At 37.9% G+C, this 19,689-nt stretch overlaps 1 protein-coding gene across 3 annotated transcripts in view; it reads left to right on the forward strand.

The window, feature by feature from the left end:
• Nucleotides 1-19,689, forward strand: part of Fmnl2 (formin-like 2) — a 292,443-nt gene that overhangs the window by 214,541 nt on the left and 58,213 nt on the right. For all 3 annotated transcript variants that reach the window (XM_013030168.1, XM_013030184.1, XM_013030175.1), the window contains exons 7-9: nt 10,466-10,574; nt 14,101-14,177; nt 16,058-16,151. In XM_013030168.1, coding sequence (XP_012885622.1) covers nt 10,466-10,574; nt 14,101-14,177; nt 16,058-16,151 — 280 coding nt within the window. The remainder of the gene's footprint in view (nt 1-10,465; nt 10,575-14,100; nt 14,178-16,057; nt 16,152-19,689) is intronic.

The raw sequence follows: 19,689 nt of genomic DNA on the forward strand, positions 1-19,689 counted from the left end.
GCTTAGGCATGCTTAATTGTCAACTTTGTATTTCCTCCTGGGAATTCCCTATAATGTCTCTTCTTCCTGAAATATTACTAGATTAAGAGAGGATGAGACTGACTACCTTTGTCACTTACGGGTATATTCATCTTTGATCTTTCATTAGTTAATACATATTTTTTATCAGTTAAATGGTAGAAACTGGATGAACTCAGCCTGGAAAAAGAGTTAGTGAGACTCTATTTCATCCAATTAATGGAGTGTAGTACTTCATACTTATAATAGTAGCTGTGAGGAAGGTATAAGTAATAGAATTGTAGTTCAAAATTAACCTTGGGCAGAAACATAAGACCCTGAAAAACAACAAAGGTAAAAAGGGTTAGGTGTGCAGCTTAAGTGGGAGAGCATCTGCCTAACAAATGCTAAGACTCTGAGTTCAAACCCTTGGCCCTACTCCCTTCCCCCTCTTTTTTTTTGAGCTTTCCTAGTTTGTCAGACATTGTACTTAGTATTAATTGTAAATTGGTGAGTAAATCTATGCTGTTGCCAGTGAAGATGGAGATGCCATCTAGAGCAAGATGCCCATGAGTTTAATAGAAATTTTTATTAGTAAGGCCTCGTTTGAAAATTTTGTTTCTTTCCTGAAGCTTGAAAACTTTCTCTCACTGATTTGAGACATACTCTGGCAAAGTGACACTATTTCTTTAGGGGTTAAGATCACCATGGATTTTGGGTCCTTGTGGTAAGAATCTCTGTGTCACATTACAGTCAGTGAATATGAGGCTTTCAGACCTTTCACATTTGATTGCCTTTAATTACCTCTGTCCCTTTGACTTGGACTTTTGGTCATGGAAAAAAAAATCTCTATAATGAAGTTCAGTTCTGCTGAAAGACTTGATGTTTGAATATGAGGCCTCCTATAAACCATTCAGATTTTCCGTGTTAACAAATTCCCAAAATACTAGCAAGTATAGAATAATTTGATTCAAAAATAATAAAGCGTACTGTTTCAGTTCATTTCATGTTATTTGCAATGTGTCAAGAGTTATAGGACCTTTTATGTTATCTACTTTCATATGTGGGTAGAAGAATATGTAGACTGATTTGGAAGTTAAGAGAAAGGCAACTAATTGTGCCCAAAAGGTTGTATAATCATTTTGGTACTCAAATGGAAATTCTCACCAGTAGTCTAACTTAAGTTAGACTTTACGAAGTATATTTCAATTTGGTGTTCCATCATTTCTTATTTATGAAGTAGTCTATATTGGCCAGCTTGCATCCTAACAAGGATTCATTTTTCTGACTAATAACTCATTATGCCTTTTTAGAAACTATTAAAGACTATTCCTTGTGAGCACATTATTTCCAGTAGAATGAGAGAATCAGGAAAATATATGAGAAATATCCCAGATCCAGGGTTTGGGAGGGATGTGATCCTGGAAACTAGAAGGTAGAGTACAGGCATGGTGTAATTTGCTTCACAGTTGGTTCAAGGGTGATCCTAGAATTCATATTAAATCAGAAGGCTCGGTCAAAAGTACATCAGAGGATGTGATGCAAATGTAACTTGGAGAAAGGCGTAACTATATGATGTTGCTGGTTGGCAGGTAGGCTTGAAGAGGACTGACTGAGAAACCATTATATTCTTCTGTTCTGTGTTTCAACAGTTTCAAGGCCAGAAAGGGAGCATTATAATTCCATTCATTTTGGCTTCATGCTTTTTTTTTTTTTTGGGTCCGGTCGTGGGGCCTGAACTCTGGGCCTGGGCGCTGTCCCTCAGCTCTTCAGCTCAAGGCTAGTGCTCTACCACTTGAGCCACAGCGCCACTTCCAGCTTTTTTTCTTTTTGCTTATGTGGTGCTGAGGAATCAAACCCAGGGCCTTGAGCATGCAAGGCAAGCGCTCTACCACTGAGCCACCTTTCCAGCCTGGCTTCATGCTTTCTAACAACAATCAATCAACACAATAGTAGCTTTCATTCCCATACTATCTTGAAACTTTTTGTTGTTGTTGTTGCTATTTTTTTTTGGTGGGGTCTGAACTCTGGGCCTTGGCGCTGTCCCTCAGCTCTTCAGCTCAAGGCTAGCGCTCTACCACTTGAGCCGCAGTGCCACTTCTGGCTTTTTTCTTTTTGCTTATGTGGTGCTAAGGAATCGAACCCAGGGCCTCATGCATTCAAGGCAAGCGCTCTACCACTGAGCCACCTTCCCAGCCCTGTTGTTGCTATTTTTAAGTAATGTGTAGCAATGATTGTCCAGTTCTTCATGGTTCAAGAATTTGTGCCTGAGTTCTAGTTGTATGCTTGGTCATTGGATATTTATGTGTGTGTGTGTGAGAGAGAGAGAGAGAGGGAAAGAGAGAGAGGGAGAGAGAGAGAGAGGGAGAGAGACTGACTTCTACAAAAGACCAATCCAAGTACAGGCATAAAGTATGTGTTGCTTTTCATGTACCCAAACAGTGTTTACATTTTTTTCTCTTCCTTTTTCTCCTCTCTCTTCCTCTGTTCCCCACACTCTTTGTTTTTTGGCTTTCTTTTTTTTGTCTTTTTCATACTGCCTTCTCACTTGTGACTGTCTTCTGTACTTTGTCCTTTCTTGTCCCACTGTCTCCTCATGTTCTGGTTCTGTTCTTCTCTTGGCATCACCACTAGATTGCTTTCTCTGCCTGAGTATCTTCAATTCAAATGCCACCAGAGCTGCTTCTCCCTTTGCTGCCTCTGGAGCAGCTTCAGTTTACACACTGATGATGAGGCTTCAAATTGGAACATCTCGTAAGTCCTGGGTAGAAATGACACCCAAGTGAGCTGAGAATGCATGGTGTCAGGGTCTTATAACTACCCTCCATGTTATAATATGATAACATTGTGGCTTAGCCCAACCCCTTGTCTTGAGATAAAGCCCACTGATGAACTCTGTTATCATATTATGATTCCTCATGTTAAGAACTTGAACTTTTAAGGTATATTGTATTTTTATTAATGTAGCAGGTTTTTTTTTGCAAGAGAAAAAGGAATTCACACTCTGTAGGGATAATTTATTCTGGCAGCTTTTTTTTTAACTAATAAGTGTCTCTATCTGAATTTGGATTTCTGTCCTCTCCCACACCCCCTTTTTAATCTCTAGGTAATAACGTAGATTCTTATCTAATATTACTTGGCAAAAATGACTAGGTAAATTAGAAGAACAAATGAGCTCTCAGGAAATTTAAAAACATCCTGTAAATGAGGCTCAATTAGAGGAAAAATACTGTTCTACAATATAACGATTTCTAATAGAAATTGTAATGGTAGCAGTTTCCTCCTTATGTTAAAGACTGAACATAAGGAGGAAACTGCTACCATTACAATCGTTATTTATTTATTGAATTAAAAAATTGTTACTAGGTGATCTACAGAGGGGTTATAGTTACATAAGCCAGGGAAAGAGTACATTTCTTTTTGGACATTGTCATCCCTTCCCTTACTCTCTCCCAGCTTTTCTCCTCCCATCCTCACCCACATCATGTCCAGTGAGTACCATTGTTGCATTTGTTTAACCTTTCAGTCTTTACTTGTAGCTACTTAAAATTGATTATCAAACTTTTAGTAACATGGCATACTCCTTGAGTTATTTTGGATTCTGTATTACATATATTTGAATCCAGAGGGGAAGTGTTGATAGTAATGAAGTAAATGAGCAATTTGTGCTATCTTAGAGCCTTGTGTGCCTTTCTTTGAGATAGGTTTCTGCCAATGTGGTTGCCAATTTAGTACATGATGCAATGTGTGCCCACATGTCCACATCAAGGCTCTGTTATTTCAGAGGCAAGAGAAAATAATTTTTAAAAATTTAAGGATGTTTAGATTTATATTATTGGACTTCAGTAAAGAAAAATGCCAGGAAGTGGTGCTGTGGCTCAAGTGGTAGAGAGCTAGCCTTGAGCTGAAGAGCTGAGGGAAAACTCCCAGGCCCAGAGTTCAAACCCCACGACCACTAAAAAAAAATAAATAAAATAAAAAATAAAATAATGCCAGTCAGGCATTGGTGGCTGACATTGACAATTCTAGCTACTCTGAAGATTGAGATCTGAGAATTTCGGTTTCAGAGCCAACATGGTTAGATAAATCCCAGAGCATTTGCCTTGAGCAAAAAATAAGCTAGGACTTGAGGCCCTACATTCAAGTCCTTCCTTGTTCTAGTGCAGGGGAAAAAGTATATTCCATGTTTTCTACTGGAAACTTACTGTAATGATACTGGTTGCAAAAATGATGACAAGGAAGTGGCACTGTGGCTCAAGTGGTAGAGTGGTCGCCTTGAGCTGAAGAGCTAAGGGACAGTGTCCAGGCCCAGAGTTCAAGCCCCATGACCAACAAAAAAACCCAAAAAGTTTCCTGCAAAAAATGATGACAGGTTTACATTTAGTTTAGCCATGTACCATCCTAGCAGATTTGTTCAGCATTTTCTAGTAGACTGGACTTAACTTTTCTTATCTTTAAAAAATGTTTCAGTACTGGGGGCTGAACTTAGGGCATTGTGCTTATTACTAGGCAAGTGATCTAAAGCCATGCATCATCCCTTCTTGGGAAAGGTCTCACATTTTTGCCTGAACCAGACTAGGCTGTGGCCTTCCTATTTACACTTCCCGCATTGCTAGGGTGACTGTTTGGAACACAATCCTCCCAATCTCTGCCACTTGAGTAGCTGGGGATTATAGCTTGTCCTACCTCATTCTTATGTCTCTTCTCCAGGGGGCAGGGGAAAGGTTATCTGACTAGTGTATTTTTAAGGCATCTGTCTCATATGGAGCTTCTGATTGTGGCCATGATAGGCTCTGCAACCTACCTCATATGTTTTCAAATTAATGTAACAATTTCTTAAGAAAACCTGGTAGACCAGTAAGTGAAGATGACAGCAAACTGCCCCCTTTGTGGTCTGACTTAATACATAAGAGATACCTTATAAAGTGCTAGAGATATAGCAGAGTATACTAAATAACATATTTGTACACGCTAGGCTTATAGGGGACCTATTCATATTCGTGGCATTATCATTTCATGAAATCTTGGGGACCATTCTAGGATTTTTTAGCCCTATTTTGAAGATGAGGAAACTAGATACCAGAGAAGTTGCAGAATCATGATTTGTAATCAGAGTACTCTCAGGTTCTTTCTATTGTGTTGTGGTGTTTTTACTGAGAAAAACTGTGTTTATGTTTGTCCTCATGTGGCTGTGTGCCAAATACATTAGATGTCATGTTTGTGTAATCAAAACTAAGGATGTAGAAATTCAGAGCAAGAAAATCTAGGAGACTGATGAAACTCACTGTAGATGTGAAATGCCAAGAGTAAGACCTGGAGGAGTGGTTGGGAGTGGAAAGGAGTTCACAGAGTATGGCAGTAGCTAGGTTCTTTTAGAAACAAGGACTGCATGGATCTGGCTGGGGGAAGTGCAGAGCTAGCTGAAGTAATGTTTTGAAAGCCAGACTGTGCAGTTGTCATTGTAGCTTATTGGTAATGATTTATAGAAAGTTTATGAAAAGAAGGAATAATTTAGCTTGCACATTGAAATATTCTGGCTTAAAGGTCACAGGAATAAGATGAATTCCTGGAATAGTTTTTGTGTGGGGATATATCCTGCTTAATTAGCCATTAAGTAGTAAATATAATTTTTCTTTCTTTTTTTTTTTTTGTCAGCCATGGGGCTTGAACTCTGGGCCTGGGCACTGTCCCTCGGCTCATCACCTCAAGTGCTCTACCACTTGAGCCACAGTGTCGCTTCTGGTTTTCTGGTGGTTAATTGGAGAGAAGAGTCTCATGGACTTTCCTGCCGGGGCTGGCTTTGAACAGCAATCCTCAGATCTCACCCTCTTGAGTAGCTAGAATTACAGGCATGAGCCACTGGCACCTAGCATGGAAATATCATTTTTGACAAAGGGAATATAATGAAAAAAAACTAGAATTCAAGCTAATAATTACTTTCTATTTATTTGATGGGCCCACAGCTAGCTCTTTCAAGTCCTCTAAGAAGTACTGAGAATTTGACTATAGGCGCTAATCTAGCTGTTATCTGGTGCTCTAGTAGAATATATAGACAAACTAAATTTCAGCACTTAATAGAAAAACTTTGTTAGGATTTTTTTTCTCCTGTCTCGCTCCATCTACTCCTACCTCCCATATTTCCATTACTTCTCATTTGAGCTATCTGAATTGAACTGTTTCAGCTCTGTTTCTTTTGGCTATAGGAACAGTCAGAAAAGTTTCTGGCATATTTTTTAGGCCTCAAGTATTTTATGAGTTTAATTGATAGGAAAAATATGCCCAAGTGATGTCATGTCTGAAGGGTAAGAGAGAGGAAACCTAAAACCCCAAATCTTGGTTAAAGTACTATTAGCCCAGACTTTGGAACCATAAAGGGCAAGGATAGTTCTGCCAAATTATGTGACAGACCCCATTGAGGTTGCATTCCAGTGGATTGAGCCTGTGTATTGGCTTCTAAAGGAGTTCTAATTACTATGCTTATAGGTAGATACTAGTTTGATATCTTAGTAGTTTGAAAGATTGTTTAAAGGTACTTTCAATAAGGGAAAAATATATATTATTTCTTTTGTTTATTATTAGGTGTATATATTACAGATCTCTCAACTGTTGGCCTGAAAGTTCCATAGAAAGCTTTTGCCAGACTTCGGGAGACCATCATTGGGCCATGTCAGGGAATATTCAAGGATAATAGAAGCATTGAAAGAGATTCAGACTTACACTCACAGACTGGATTCTCCAGGATCAAACCCAGGACCTTGGGCATGCTGACCATTCATTTTAACAAGAGCTGCCCAGCCAGTTACCTAGATTGTTTAACTGTCTACAAATTAATATATGTTGTTAGCTGGTGCTAGTGGCTCATACCTGTAATCCTGCTTGAAAAGATGAAATTGGAGGATCACTGTTCATAGCCAGCTCCCATAGCAAAGTCTGTGAAACTTGTAACTCTAATTAACCAGCAAAAAGCCAGAAGTGAAGGTGTGGCTCAAGTGGTAGAGCACCAGCCTTGGGTGAAAAAGCTAGGGTACCATGTCCCGGCTCTGAGTTCAAGCCCCAATACTAGTGTGCATGTATGTGGACACACACACACACACACAGACAAATGAATACATGTTGTTGATTAGGGCTTCAAGGGGTGAACAGTGGCTTTCGTGTTTGTGTTGACTATGTGATCAGAGACATAAATAGAGATCTCTGAGTGATCCAGAGTTTTTCATCCAGCTTTTACTCAGGAGTAGAGATTGTTTCTCTGTACTCAGAAATGTTACAGACACATCACTTATCACTTGTTCTTATGTCTATTACCTAGTATTTTTTCTTTTTTTAATTCTTTTTTTTTCCTTTTTGCTGGAGATAAAACATGCCAGGCAAGGGCTCTACACTTGAATTATACCCCAGCTCTTTTGCTTTTATTTTGTTTTTGAGCAGTCTACTTTTTGCCCAGGTAAGCCTTGAATTCTTAATCTTCCTGATTCTTCCTTATGAGTAGTTGGTATTACAAGTGTGCACCACTATACCTGGCTTGATGTGTGTGCGTGTGTGTGTGTGTGTGTGTGTGTGTGTGTGTGTGTTTCTAACCATGAGGGAATAGCTAAAAATTATTGTAGCTTCCCATTTTGGACTCTTTTGTAGTAGGCAGTGAATCAAGGATAAAACATGATTGAAACTAGAACTTTACTGAGTGTTTTGTATAATTTAGGCTCTGAGCATATAGTTAGCAGGAGAAATTTCTAGGTATCTATTCTGCAGTTAAATGTATTCAAGAGTGCAACTTCTCAGGGTTTTCTTTGTTGGCCTCACCTCACTGTCTTCCTGAATTAAAACGTAAGGTTTGCTTGCCTGGCAGGATGTCCTCAGTAATCATTTTGAAGAAGTTTCAAGCAGAAATGCCTCCCTATAGCATGTGCTACTGGCACCACCTGGTTAAAATTATGGCTGTGTGCCTCTTGGCAGATTGACTGTCATTCATGAGTAACTGGCATAGTAAGCAGGACATATCCTGTGTAAGTTTCACAAATACATTCTCAAATATTGCTTAGCTTTTGTTTATATTGTTCATATTGGCACTGACTTATGAGTTCTTCAGTTACCATTACTTCATATGCTGAAATGGGCATGAAACTAATACAAATATTTAGCATTCTTTCCTTTTCTTTTTAAAGCCCCAACAATGATTACTTTTAGTATAACACCATTAAAATAAGGAAAAATAGAGAACAAAAGAGAAACATTTCCTCATCTACATGCAGGAAATGAAGCTTAAGACTATTTGATTGTGATCTTAAATCAGCTTCATAATTTTCCCATAATTCACAGAGCTTTGTGAATCCTAATTGGCAGCTTTTCTGAGATAGGACCTCATCTGTAAATGCTAACATCTACAGATTTAGTCCAGTACTTGAGAAAGTAGCAGGCAATTCTTGAAGTTGATATAGAAGACAGCTTGAGCATTTTGATGCTGTTAGTTTCTCTATACAAATAGCCTTTCCCCTACATTTCCCCTTTATTTTTCCAATAAATGTCAGCTCTTCCAAAAATATGAATGACAGCTTTTGTTTCATTTTGTTTTGCCTCCAGGAAAATCCTCTCTAATATACAGGTATCTTGTGCCTCTAAAGCCCTGATTTCTTTTCTTTTCTTATTTATTGTTATTGTAGAGTTTATATACCGAGGGGTTACAGTTACATGAGTTAGGTAATGAGTAATGAGTACAATTCAGAGTGTAGCTCAAGAGCATAGCACATGCTTGGCAGGCAAGCATGAGATCCTGAATTCAAACTCAGTTCTGCTCCTATTCCCCACTCCCAGAAAAAGAAAGAAAACTATCCCTCTAGAAGGACACTATCTTTACTTAATAACTGATTTCATTAAAGAAATACAATCAGATTAAAATAAATTACAAAAGACAGAGGAAGAGGAGGAGGAACTTCAGCTATGGACTAAGGTGTAAACCTGGATGACCTCTAAGCAGAGTGTCAGCATTCATGCTCAGGCTGGGGTTCTAGTGAAATGTTGAAAGTTGTATTTTAGAAATGGCAGTGGGTTTACTAAGCCTTAAACTCAAACTTCTTTGATTGAGAACTTTCACTGCTAAAATTTTATTTCTAAATATATATATATATATATATATATATATATATGAGCAAACATATTTACATATCAACTTTATTGAGGCAGGTGTGACCTACTGAAGTACTTTCCTAAAACCAAGTTGGTTCACTAATAGGCTTTTATAAAGAATTGTGTGGCTTCTGTTTGGTTGGTTGTGAACGGGACATGAGATTTAAAATAGCTGTCTAGCTGATCTATTTGAGACTGTCTTTGCAATTCAGCTTTTACCTGCTCTGTGCTTTAGAGACTTGAAAGCTGTTGATGTTAGTCCTACTTTCCTTTAACTTGTGTAATTAGGTCAGTTGAAGAAGAAAGAATGCTATTGGGGACTGTGTAGAGTATTCCTGACATTGACTCTGTCAGGAATATAGTTTAAAAAACTTTTGAAATAAGCTTTTAAATCAAAGTTGGAGTTAACAGAGAAGACCTTTGCTCCTAGCCAATAGTTCAGAAATTTGTATGGAAGCTCTGATGTGTTACTTCTTTTTAGCTACATCATGTTACATTGCAGATTCTTGACTACTGGTAAGCTAAGATAAATCTGTAGAAAGCTTTACGATGTCAAGTCTATAGAATCAATCTTGTCCTTCAAACATTTGTTCTAGGAAATATAGGCAAATTTCCTTCTAAATTTTCATCTGGCTTCTTAGTTTTGGTGTGGGATCAGGCTGTGGAAACATTTGCATATTATTAAGGTTTTAGAATGTAATATCACAGAGTGAATTGACATGTTCCATAATTGAAAGGTGAGATTGAAAATTAGGTCAAGTGAGTGGAAGTAAGATTCTAAACCTTACCTCCTGCATGGTGCCTCAGGTGACCTTTGCAAACTGAGCTTGGCCCACAAAGACCCAGGGATTATTACTAAATGCCACATATTGTCTGATTTGTTACATGCTGTGAGAGGAGTTGACTTCCATCATCTTTGGGTATCTGGCCTGAAAATGTGGTGCCCAATCTGCAGAATCATAATGGGGTTTATGCTGGGTGCTGCTGATTCAGGCCTGTAATCTTAGCTACTCAGGTTGCTGAGCTCTGAGGATTACGATTTGACTCCAGCCCAAGCAGGAAAGGCCCATAAGACTCCAATTAACCACCAAAAAAGTCACAAGTGGAGTTGTGGCTCAAGTGAATGCTAGCCTTGAGCACAAAAGCTCAAGGATAGAGCCCAGGCCCTTAGTTCAAGCCCCAGGACCAGCACAGAACAAAAACCAACATATAATGGGGTTCATAGTAGATTTTATGGTGATAGGTTTTGGTGGTGGTATTTTTGAGAATAGCGTCCATTTTTTTAAGTGCATGTGGTCTGTCCTAAGTAATGGATCATTTTTGTCAAAGTTTCCCTGTTTATTTGTAGATATAATACTTTGCCAAGCAGAAGAACCCTGAAAAATTCAAGATTAGTGAGTAAGAAAGATGACGTTCATGTCTGCATCATGTGTTTACGAGCCATCATGAATTATCAGGTATGTGTTTGCTTCAGTCCTTTAAAAGAATCTGGATGAATAAATTTCAGGTCTCATTATCTCAAACATTTATATCTGTTTGAAATAAATACTAGGATTTTAGGAGATTATATATTTTACAAAAAGTTCTGATACTTAAAACTGAATTCATTGTCCTTGTATTTTAATTAACATTTGTAATCTATAAGGTATTTTGAAACAAGACATTTTCTTCCTGCCATGCTTCACTTGCCTAGAAACCTTGGTAAATGTTTGTGATCATTGCCTCTGGGTTGTGGGCAATAAAGGGTCAACCTTAGAACACAAGAATGAGCTGCCTGGTACATGGGTAGTCCATGGTTTCCACAGTTACATGGTGATTGGGTAAGGAGTTACACTTGTTGTCTCTTGGACAAAGTGTTCCTAAACTTTCTAAGAAGTGCCACATTCTGATGGCTGAGATGTTGATTCACCTGAGAAGCAACACAGCTTGTGGATGGGTTAATTCTAACAGCACAGTGGAAAGCAAGAGCCTGAGACATCTAGTGTGTGAACTGACATGTCCCATGTATAGAAACAGGTAGAAATTAGAAATAACGGAATGAAATGTAAGAATCAGGCTGGAGTTCCATTTATATGGATGCCACAGGTGGGTCCAGGAGAAATTAAAAATATATGCATAGGTAGCATCTTTATTAGTGTTCAAACCCAGCATAAATGTATTGGTTGTGTTTATGATGTCAAGTATGTAAATACTCTGGTCTTAACCAATTAATATTTTGATGACTTTGTCAAACAGTTCTAGATACTAAGAATATAAGATTACATAAATAGGTGCCCAAGAGAACATTCTAGAGAGAGGATAATGATCATGCACAAATAAATTGGTAAAAGATGTAGTTTTGTAGATCATGTAATGATGAAATGAAAAGAAAGCTAACATACAACACATTGTGTGTTTTTATAGGTTTGATGTTCTCAGATCCATTAACTCATGAGAGAGCCAGCCTTACAATTCCCCATTTTAATTAGGAGGAAACGGAGACAAAGAGAAGTTAAACAATTCTTCTAAAGCACAGGGGAGAGTGAAGATCGAAATCTAGGAATCTTTGAACTCAGAGAACTTTTATTAAGTACTGTGGAAAAAGTGAAAAGGATGTAGGAATATTGCTACAACTCTGCATGCAACTTAAAATAGGCCAGCTAGCAAAGTGTCACTAAGGAGAAAACATTTACGAACCATTAACTATGTGAAACAGAACTAAGAGAAAGATTAGGGTAAGAAGACTGTAGATAGAATGCCCAAAGATAGGGATACTGGTCTGCCCAAGCATAGAAATGAGGTCAGATTGGCTGGATTAGAATGAGGAAGCAGAAGGGTAGAAGACAAAGAGTCTTGCTAGGACTTTACAAGCCCGTGAGAGGACATTGACTTTGTTATGAATAGAAAACTAATAATTTGCATTTACCGTGACCCCTCTGGCTTGTGTGTTTAAGAGGGCATTCACAGTAACTTTGGTAAGTGCCCATGGTGGTGTGGACCAAGATTATAGGGATGGAGAAGACCAAGCTGGTCAGCTTCTCACTTAAGTTGATAAGAAAGGCAACAAGCACTGGGTTTGTGCTGGAGGAGAAGGTAAGGAATAGACAGTGGTTCCATCTGGGCACTTTTAAGATGGAGTTGCAATCTACTAAGACAGGGAAGATTGTAAGATGAGCAGATTTCAGAGACATTTTTACAAATTCCATTTGGGGTTTTAAACAGAGAGATATCAATTAGACATCAAAATGGTGATCTCTGGCGAATAGTGAGTAGCTATCTGGATGTCAAGACAGAGTTCTAGGTTGAGGATAAAAATTTAAGAGTAGTTAATATATAAATGGTAGGGGAAATCTAGAAATGAAATGAACAGGAGTAGATAGAAGAGAGGTCCAAAATAGTTCTGAGGTGTACTTGTTTAAATGTCAGAGAAGAGGAGAATCTGTCTGGAGAACTTGAGAAGTAGAATGGTATGCTTCAAGGTGAAAGGTTTGCTCAGCTTGGTCAGATACTGCTGCTGAGTAAGAGCGAGGCTTGGCCAGTGGCCTCAGCCATGGGCTGTCTGGGGAAGAACATCTTGAGGTGAGTGATGCAGATGAAAGCCTCATGGGAGTCATTTCTGAGGAAACAGGAAGAGGGACTTCAGATACTCTGGAAAGGCAGCAGAAGCCCCCTGTGTTTGGGTGTATCTTTCTTTTAAAGTATGGTTGAACAATGAGAGGCAGAGGCAGTAGCTGGACATAGGCTACAATGTCAAGAGAGGGCCTTGTTGCTAATTCATATAAGAGCATTGAGCATTTGATTCATGTTTTATACTAATGGTGATAAGTAAATCAATCAGATGGTAAAATCCTGGAGTTTGGGAATTTCTGTATCACGTAATGTTCTTAAGTAGGTGGAAGGGGATGAAGTCAAGGTCAAGGACTCAGTTTATCTTTGGGAAGAAGGGGTGAGCCACAGGTCTATGTATGTGGATTGGTATGGTAGTAGTTCAATAGTTTTAGGAAGGTGTTTGTTTGTTTGTTTGCCTTTTATTTTCCTTCGTGAGATAGGGTCTTGCTATGTGGACCAGGCTGGCCTTAATAACTTATTATCTTCCTGCTGCAGCTTCCAAAAATATTTTTTAAATACAAATTGCATATGTTTTCTCAATGTCAGAAGAAATAAGATTATAAGATGAGTGAGTTTAGAATATCAGATAGTTCTTCAACTTAGCAAAATCAATATTCTTCCTGTTGACTTCCTTCCTTTGTAAAATGGTGAAGTAGCACTTTCTACCTCAAATCAAAGCCAGCATTCTAGACCCTTGATGCAGACAGGCTTTGTCCATAGAAGGGACTAGATACAGTGATTGTCACCCCTGGAAATGACAAAATTCAGATTCCAGGGCTCTGTCATTGAGATTCAGAATAAATTGACCTGGGATGGACCTTAGAGAATCAATCACTACTTTGTTTTCTTTAGTCTTTGAAGTAAGTTAATGAGCACGGAGCTGAAATTTGCTAGGGTAGGACTCTCATTATTTTAATAAGGAAACCATGTAGCTCATTCATAAATAATGGGAAAGATGCCCTTGATCAAGATGCCCTTGATAATTGACATCATTCTTGAAATTTTTAAACATATGATATCTCTTTTTATTAGTCTTTTTATTAGCAAACATTAGTTGTGTAAGGGGTGGGTGTTCATTGTTATACTTTCACACAGGCATACAATGTATCCAATCAGTTATACCCCTTCTTTCCCTTCATCCTATCTCTTCCTTTTTAGATCATAGGCTTCAATGTAGTATTTTCATATATACAAAGTACACCAATAATTTTGAAGTTTTTGATAGGCAAATATATTGCGACACTGATCTAATAGTGATATAATAACTGCATTTATGATTATATAAGCCAGATGAGGTAGACGTTTTATGCTTTTGAGCCATGTTCCAACCCAGATTTCTACATTTACAGTGTCTTTACATACCTACTAATGCTGTTGTTCTTTGCCACATTTCAGTATGGTTTCAACATGGTCATGTCTCATCCACATGCTGTCAATGAGATTGCACTAAGCCTGAACAACAAGAACCCCAGGTAAAGCATTCTGTGTAATATGAAGTCTAAATATCAGTGGGGAAACAGAGAACCCCAATTAGAATTTAGAAACTTCTGTGCATGTTTTTTCTGAAATAAGACTGGCAATTAGTTAGGAACTGGTGGCTCATACCAATAATCCTAGCTTTTTAGAAGGCTGAGATCTGAGAAGCACAGTTCCAAGCTAGCCCAGGCAGGAAAGTCTTTGATACTCTTTACCTCCATTTAACCAGCTAAAGGCCAGAAGTGGTGGTATGACTTAAGTGGTAGAATACTACCCTTGAGTAGAAAAAGCTAAGGTACAGCTGGGCACTGGTAGCTCATGGCTGTAATCGAGCTACTCAGGAGGCTGAGATGTGAGGATCATGGTTCAAAGCCAGCCTAGGAAGGAAAGGTTGTGAGACTCTTATCTCCAATTAACCATAGAAAACCAGAAGTGGCACTTTGGCTCAAGTGGTAGAGCACTTGCCTTGAACTGAAGAGCTCAGGGACAGTGCCCAGACCCACAGTTCAAGCCCCACAACTGAACAAAAAAAAAGAAAGAGCTAAGGTACAGCAGCCAGCCCTTATGTTCAAACCCTAGCACTGGTGTGTGTGCGTGTGTGTGTGTGTGTGTGTGTGTGATACATGCACATATTCATAAACACAAGACTAGCTATAACTTTGGCTATGTAGAATATTTTCTTGTCAAATTACATTTCTACATAGAGTAGAATTGAGCACCCGAAGATAATACTAGCCATTCCTTGTTTTTTTTTTTAAGTGTTCTTTCCCTTCAAGGCTAATTCTTAGAATACTTGCTGCTAAATTTGATGGAGAGGACTAATTTACAAGCTTGCCCAGACTTGGAAGACTAGAAGAAAAAGATTTAGCTGATTAGTTAATACTGAAAATTGACTAAAACCATCATTAATTCAGCTGCTATCCTAATGTACATAGCTTTAGTTACCAAACAGAAAAGGAATCACAAATAATTGTATGTGCAGATTTCCTTTCTATAAAAGCCAGCATCACGTAGTATGAATTGCCTCACAGATTACATTTACAAGCCTGTCCTCATCAATAGCTTTTGGTGATTATGTTTTCCATATAGATGAGATATCTTGCATTTCAATTGCATAATTTCTTTTTATCAGATAATTTTCTACAAATGGTGTTATCTGACAACTGTTAATTAATCACAAAATCTGATTATAAGTTAAACATTTGATTTGGAATGAAGTATAAACTATAAAGTCTTATTTAAATATTGAATAGTATTCTTTCAAACTTTTCCTTGATGAAACCTTTCACAATTCTGAAGTAATTTCCTTAGTTTACTAAAATTCTACATAGCCATGTGTTTTTGTCCCTGCTCTACACTGCAGGGAAGTGATTCATTTTTTTAAGAAATATTATTGACATTGTAGAATATCAGAACAGTCATTGTTAAGAAGTTGGCAATAGTTTTTATTCCCGAAGAAAGATGAAATACTCAGTCTTATGATGAACAAACCATGTTGTTTCTTTCAACATTGTATTTGTAAATTTAGAATGCATCTGTAGGTCCTCCTTCCAAAATATTTCAGATGGAGTTTTATATTCTTGAGTCAGAGGAAATAATTCTTTTATTAGTACAGCTGCAATCCAGCATTTTTCAGATCTCCTGAATAAAAAGAAGAAATGATAAAAACTTGTATTGTCATATGGGATTTTTCTGGACCATCTGCAAGTGAGCAGATTTAAAATGTAAAACATTACTTTATCTTGATTTTCCTGCTAATAGCTCCTATTCTAAAACCACAGTTTAACCAGTGTTCTCTCCACATATTCCCAAGTAGATAACTCATCATGGTATTTCCACTGATCTGTATTTTTCTCTTTGTTTCTTGCTTTAACAGGACAAAAGCCCTTGTTTTAGAGCTATTGGCAGCTGTTTGTCTGGTCAGAGGCGGCCATGAAATAATTTTATCAGCTTTTGATAACTTCAAGGAGGTAGGATACCTTATAGTCTTAATACATTTTAATAATAATCATTTCATATTTGGACATCTGTGAACACAATGATTTGCCTTTTCACTTAGTCTAAGGAACTAAGGATTACAAATTTGAGTGTCTAAGGTATCATTGAGGGAGACATAATGATCTTAACATATCTCAAAGTGTCTAGATTACGCTTTTTTGGGGTATCTCATTTCTAGCATAAGTTAAAAATGATCTATTTTTCTTTGGAGGAAATGAAAGAACCAGTTTAGAAACAAGTTTGCTTTGTTTATTTAGAAATAGGTTTTCTATATGGTCTTCATTAGGGATAAATATGAAATAATTACATGCAAATTTGTGACCTCTTTCATCATAGTTTCTTCTCCTAAGCCTCATTATCATTGCTTTGCTGGATGCTATGAAAAACTTATCAAATAAATAATATGTCTATTTTAGAAGTTTGTAATCTTTCAAGTGGTCCTTTCCTAGAATAACAAGAAAGCTATAAACAGTATGGTTGCAGAAACCATATGCATTGGTAATAAGATACTAAGGATTCAGTTATATGATATCAAGTCATCTTGACCTAGATATTAGCTAATTTCTCCAAGAGGCAGTGAACAGTAGATAGTGACCAAGCTGAGTGTCTGATGGTTAAATGCTTCAATATCAGGCTGTTCAGGAAGGGAACCTAAAAATTAGTCCTTAGAGAAAGTTGGAGGTACTTGGAGTCTTGGGTTAAAGTAGCAACTCGGCCAAAATTATACCTCATTCTGGCAATTCTATTCAATTCTAGTGCTTTTCTGGATTAAGACCCAAGGTGGATTAAAATGGTGCTCTCAGAGAGACTTTAAACTTACTGTTATCTTTTCTGAAATCCTCTTGAGTAGAAACCAGATAGTATTGTTGGTCATCTTTGTTGTATTAATGTACCTTTTTTATATACCAGCTACACACAGGAAGTAATTTGGTTGTATAGCAACACCCTTGGGATAACTATTAATACCTTCAAACTGGCTTACCCCTGGTCACATAATAGAATAGTGGCAGTGCCAGGTTTAAGATTAGATCTTCTTGATTCTGAACTTCCATGAAATTTTGCTCTGATTTGGGTCCAGATGTTTGTGGGTCTCACATAAGAAGTCTCTAAAGTTGGCACGACTTTAGAGATACTATGCTCCATACTTCACCTTAACTGCATTCAATCAAGAGCTGCCATATTACTAGAGACTGGTTCTAGTTGTTTTTTGAGAGTTGGGAAACTTAAAACAAGGTCAAGGCAAACACTGCCTCCTCCCCCTTTCATTGCATTGTTTCTATTTCCCAGTCAGACCTTCAAAATTTGACATTATCTCTCTTCTTACTGCCAGCCATGGAGAGAACCGAGTAGTGTCTTTTTAGTGAATATTTAAATTCATATTCTGGCTTCCAAAATAAATAGATTTTGGAGTCAAGAATGCATGAATGCTAGGGCTGTGAAGGTGGCTCAGTGGTAGAGTGCTTGCCTTGCATGCCTGAGGCCCTGGGTTTGATTCCTCAGCACCATATAAGCAAAAAGAAAAAAGCTGGAAGTAGTGCTGTGGCTCAAGCGGTAGAGTGCTAGCCTTGAGCTGAAGAGCTGAGGGACAGCACCCAGGCCCAGAGTTCAGGCCCCACAACCGGACCCCCCCCAAAAAAAAAAGAATGCATGAATGCTTGTCTGTGAATGTTTTTATATGTTATGTATAAATATATAAATTTTACACATATAAATAAGAGGTATGTTTGGGTGGATGGGTTTAAAATGAAAAATAAATAGAATAGCACATGCTGGTACTCAATCCTATTTGAAATATCACCTGCTGAGTTTTTTCTACACTGGAAGCATTTACTGTACAATTATCAGTAACCCTTATTATACTATTCCTAGTATCTGATTATACTATAGACTAAAATATGTTCTAAAGATATAATGATATAGAATCAGAAGTAAAACCAGCAATTCCTGAGATGGGTTAGTTTTATTTTCTCTTAAGATAGAATAACTTTCTTACACATAGTAGGCAAGCAAATACTTACAGAAATGAGTTCCAACTTTCTGTGTTATGTTTTGTTGGGGGACTAATTGGGGGTAGATGCCAGAGGTGAGAGTGGGTGAATGTGATCAGATTACTTTGTGTATACAAATAGTATACAAGTAGAGTAATGCAAGTGGTTTAAAGTTGTTTAAAAACATAAGGTGTATGAAAGAGTAATAGAGGGGGTGAATTTAATCAAAGTATATCATACGCATATATGTAAATACTGCAACAAAACTCCTTTGTACAGTTAATATGTGCTAATAATTTTCTCAATAATTAATACATTTTGGGCATATGACATGCTTAATTGTGGAAAAAATAGTCCTACTAAATCTAATAGCTAGCAGTGAAAACTAATTTTGACTTTTGAGTATGTGTGTGTGCTTGCTTGAGTATGTGTATGTGTGGGACTTGAACTTGGCCTGAGTGCTGTCCCTTTTTGTTCTTGCTCAGTTGTGGGGCTTGAACTCAGAGCCTGACCACTGTCCCTTAGTTCTTGTGCTCAAGGCTAGCACTCTAGTGCTTTGAACCACAGTGTTACTTCCGGTTTTCTGGTTGTTAATTGGAGTTGAGAGTCTCATGGACTTTCCTGCCTAGGCTAGATTTAAACCAAGATCCTTAGATGTCAGCCTCCTGAGTAGCTAGGATTATAGGCATGAGCCACCAGCACCTGGCTTGTCTCTTACTTTACCTTTTTGTTCAAGGTTGGTAGTTGCCTTTTTTTTTGGTCGCTAATTGGAGATAAGAGCCTAAAATAAGAGCCTTTCCTGTTCAGGCTGGCTTCAAAACCTGATCCTCAGATCTCAGCTTCCTGAGTACTAGTTAGGATCATAGACATTCTCTAGTGGTCTCTGCTGACTTTTGAGTATTTTAAGCTTCAACCTAAACCTGCCTCCTTTCTATAATTACTTGTGAGTGATGGAGGGTGTTGAGATTGTGTTTCTCTGTGCCATGTTTGAGAAGGGTCGAGGACAGAACTGTATGCTCTTGTCCTGGATTTACCTCAGGCTATAGCATCCACATAGACCTAAGTTAAAGCATCTCCCTGTTCACCCTGTGAATTAGGACATGGCAGGAACATGCTCCTTGAGAAACTTGGTTCTTATGAATACAGCAAGAGCATGTCAGCCTGTTTAACCCACTCTGAATAGGAAAATGGGGCTTCCAGCTTAGTTGCTTAAATTTTCTCTTTTCTTTCCATCTCTATGTGAGTCAGATTTTTTCTTATGCATAATAATGAAGGGTACATTCTTTAATCATTTTCACAATGTTATAGAAATCTTCTAGCTTAGGGAGGCTCAGAGCCAGCTGTTTAGATGTTATGCCTGTCTGTTTTGGAATGACTATTCAGGTGGAGCTTGGGTCAGTTGGCAACACCCATGGGAGAGGGAACCCTAGTGGGCACTGAATTCAGGACATAGTACGAAAAGAGGTTTTTACCTTCAAGAAGTTTACTGTTTAAAGCTTTGTGTCCCTTTTAAGGAGAAGAA

Source organism: Dipodomys ordii, unplaced genomic scaffold (assembly GCF_000151885.1).
Source record: "Dipodomys ordii isolate 6190 unplaced genomic scaffold, Dord_2.0 Scaffold5, whole genome shotgun sequence".
Taxonomy (NCBI): domain Eukaryota; kingdom Metazoa; phylum Chordata; class Mammalia; order Rodentia; family Heteromyidae; genus Dipodomys; species Dipodomys ordii.